Genomic DNA, 3,365 nt, shown 5'->3' on the forward strand with positions numbered 1-3,365 from the left:
AGAAAAGATACCACTTCGCAAACCCGATCACCCCATCACTCAAGATATATAGGCATATCAACAAAACATAACTGAACTTTGTCAGTCATGGTACTGTAATAATCATATCGATATTAGACAATACTCTTGTTTGGTGTTCCCCAGGGATCTGTCCTTTGGGCCACTCTTCTTCATCATTTACGCTAATAGGCTTTCGTTGTTATTATTACTGCAGGTACGTTGATGATTACAGACTGTGCTGTGAGTTCATTTCTAGCTTGCGTTCGTTCAATATCAACCAGTGCCAGACGACCGAGTTGCAGCCTCCCTTAAGTCTATGCGGCAGTCTCATGCAGAACAACTTCCTTCGTGTATCCATGTGGATTCTTGGATTAAGCGCCCTCATCGGCAATGCTGTAGTCATCATCAAAAGATTAATGGACACCAAGGATCACGCCAAATCTGGCAATCATTCGAAGAAAAGAATTCATTCCATCATGGTTCTCAATTTGGCGATTTCAGACTTCATGATGGGTGTGTATATGCTGATTATCGCTGGTGCAGATCTTTATTATGGAGAGAAATACTCACAAGTGGCCAATGAATGGCGGTCGACAGGACTGTGTAAAGTAGCTGGCGTCTTGTCGGTCATGTCGAGCGAAGCGTCGGTGTTTATCGTAACCTTAATAAGTGTCGACTGCTTTGTGAGCTGCGTGTACCCTTTTACCTCACGAAAGCTGAGCAGAACATCTACAAACGTTCTAATTCTCTTGATTTGGCTGGCGTCTCTTGGTCTAAGTGTCGGACCCACGGTCTCAGGTAGTGGCTTGGACTCTGATATCTACGGGTTGTCCGATGTGTGCATAGGGCTACCACTCCTCACCAAACCAACTGACATTGAGGGCGCTATTGGTCATGTGGTCGGGAACCAGACAATTTTGACTCCAGTCGCAACAGGGGAGAAACCAGCCTGGATTTTCTCGATCATCCTATTCCTCGGGGTGAACTTGGCTTGCTTCGTGGTTGTGTTGTTCTGCTATATCGCGATCTTCGTCAAAGTAAAGCGTACCGCGAACAGGGTCCGCATGGCCGCGCATCGGGATCGAGAAATCAAAATGGCCGTCAAAATGGCGCTGATAGTTGGTACGGACTTTGCGTGTTGGATGCCTATAATCATTATGGGGATACTATCACAGACTGGGGCGGTAGATATAAGTCCAGACATATACGCTTGGACTGTCGTCTTTATTCTCCCGATCAACTCGTCCCTAAACCCGTACCTCTACACGCTGTTTACGTCTATAACGGAGCAACGGTCGAAAAGCAAGAATCAAGCAGCCTTGCCAACAAATTTGAAAACATTAGACACTCTGAGCTTAAATATTTCACACAAGACGCAAGGACCTTCTCAAGTTAAATAGACGACTCAATCCTACATAAGGTAGTAGCAGTAGTGTTCATCTACATAACACTATAGTGAGTGTCATGGCCGAGGTTTAGTGCGCCGGACTCAAGTTCTGATTTTATTTTGATAGAGCTACCTAACCCTTAGTGCGTTACAGTGGCAGTTAGCAAGTTCCTAATAAATTAAGCATTGTGTTAATATCTGCTAACGAGTTTAGTTAAAATTGATTTGTTTACCCGACGAAATAGAATACGAAAAGGTCTAAAATTTGAAGGTTTAGCGCAAGGTCGTTTACCGGCTGGATTTTTGTACAGTCCGCTGTCTCAAAGGATTTCCCTGTTGACTCGTACATGGACAAGCCTTAGTCTGTCGGCTTAATGGTATTAACAAACAAGATTATTGTTCGACACACCTGGATTCATGCAATGTTCATGGTTCAAGCTAACGCTCTCTGTGACACGAACATGCAGGCCAAGCCGGGCAAAGTATGACAGCCTAATCAAGTGTGTTTTATTAGACTCTTTGAAGAATGCATATTGAGAATGCATTGATATTTTGTTGTATGTAAAACATTTCCATCTTTGTGTTGTAAATGGCATCCCAGCCTACAAGCTTTTGCTTTTATTGGGGGTCATGCCTCCATACAATTGAGTTTTGTAAAGTCATAATTGTTTATGTACATGTTTGTATGGAAAAATTTTGATTTGTTTTATTTGTATATAGCGCACGTATCTATTAAAGTCATTATACACTTTCGGTACAGAAACAAAAAAAAAGTTCACAGATTTACAAATCATTTACAGGGTTTACAGAAGGTATAGGTGAAAGACTTCTCTTGAAATACTTTTCCATGAAATGCTTTACTTTTTTTGAAAACATTAAAACAATATAAATTCTCGATAGCGAGAATTACGGATTTATTTTCGACACGGCGAAACGTGCGGAAACAAGGGTGGGTTTTCCCGTTATTTTCCCCCGACTCCGATGACCGATTGAGCCTAAATTTTCACAGGTTTGTTCTTTTATATACAAGTTGATATACACGAAGCGTGGGCCTTGGACATTACAGTTTACCGAAAGTGTCCAATGGCTTTAACAAGGTACTCTAGGCGCCTAGTATGATTATAGGGCTGGCTTCATAATACAAAAGCAAATATTATTATTGATTTAATACGAGTTCTGAGACCCAATTTTGTAGCACAAACCCATATAGCCTAATGTACCAGACAGGCTCACACAACTGGGGCTTCTTTTTGGTTCCGGTGTCGCATGATGTCCTCTAAGCAATACTATATGCATATGCAACAATGTCCGCCGGACGGTTTTGCATATGCAATCGTGTCCGCCCGGACGCTGTTGCATAATGCAATTGTGTCCGCCCGGACCATTTGCATGCAGTTGTGTCCGCCCCGTGCAAAACCGTCCTTGCAGTAAATTAAACGCCCTTCTTTGTCAACGGAGCACGTTCACAATTTTTTTACAAGCTAAGTGTATGTCATAAATGACATGGGAAATGTTCGGAGGTTGGGTATACGCTTCAATCATAAAATACGTGAATATTCATGCTGCATTGCTTCGATATGTGTCCACCGAGTGTCCGGAGCGGACAATTTTGCATGGCGGACACATTTGCATCTGACACCGGTCCACTACTTATTTCAAAAGGGGTTGCCTTTTAAAGAAAAACTTTCACAAAATCATCTCAAGAAACACAATAAAAGATGTATTAAAGGGAAGGTACACGTTTGGTAATTACTCAAGACAAATATTAACTAAAAACTGACTCTGTACCGAGCATTGAAGAGCTGTTGATGACATTGTGAGAAACGGCTCGCTCTGAAGTAGCATTATATTTTGAGAAAGAGGTTATTTCTCACTCAAATAATAAAAAAACTTCTTGCTTATCAAAAGTTTATGTAGGCTAAACATTTTTAAACGTATGGTCATTTTTTATGTATTTATTACAAAAGCGATTACAAAG

At 41.4% G+C, this 3,365-nt stretch overlaps 1 protein-coding gene across 1 annotated transcript in view; it reads left to right on the forward strand.

Moving 5' to 3' along the window:
• The window catches only part of LOC139943437 (uncharacterized), a 41,810-nt gene extending 38,583 nt beyond the window's left edge, over positions 1 to 3,227 (forward strand). The window contains exon 24 of the mRNA XM_071940248.1: positions 215 to 3,227. Coding sequence (XP_071796349.1) covers positions 215 to 1,400 — 1,186 coding nt within the window. The 3' untranslated portion in view covers positions 1,401 to 3,227. The remainder of the gene's footprint in view (positions 1 to 214) is intronic.
• Positions 3,228 to 3,365: the final 138 nt, after the last annotated feature.

This window comes from Asterias amurensis, chromosome 10 (assembly GCF_032118995.1).
Source record: "Asterias amurensis chromosome 10, ASM3211899v1".
In the NCBI taxonomy this organism is placed as follows: domain Eukaryota; kingdom Metazoa; phylum Echinodermata; class Asteroidea; order Forcipulatida; family Asteriidae; genus Asterias; species Asterias amurensis.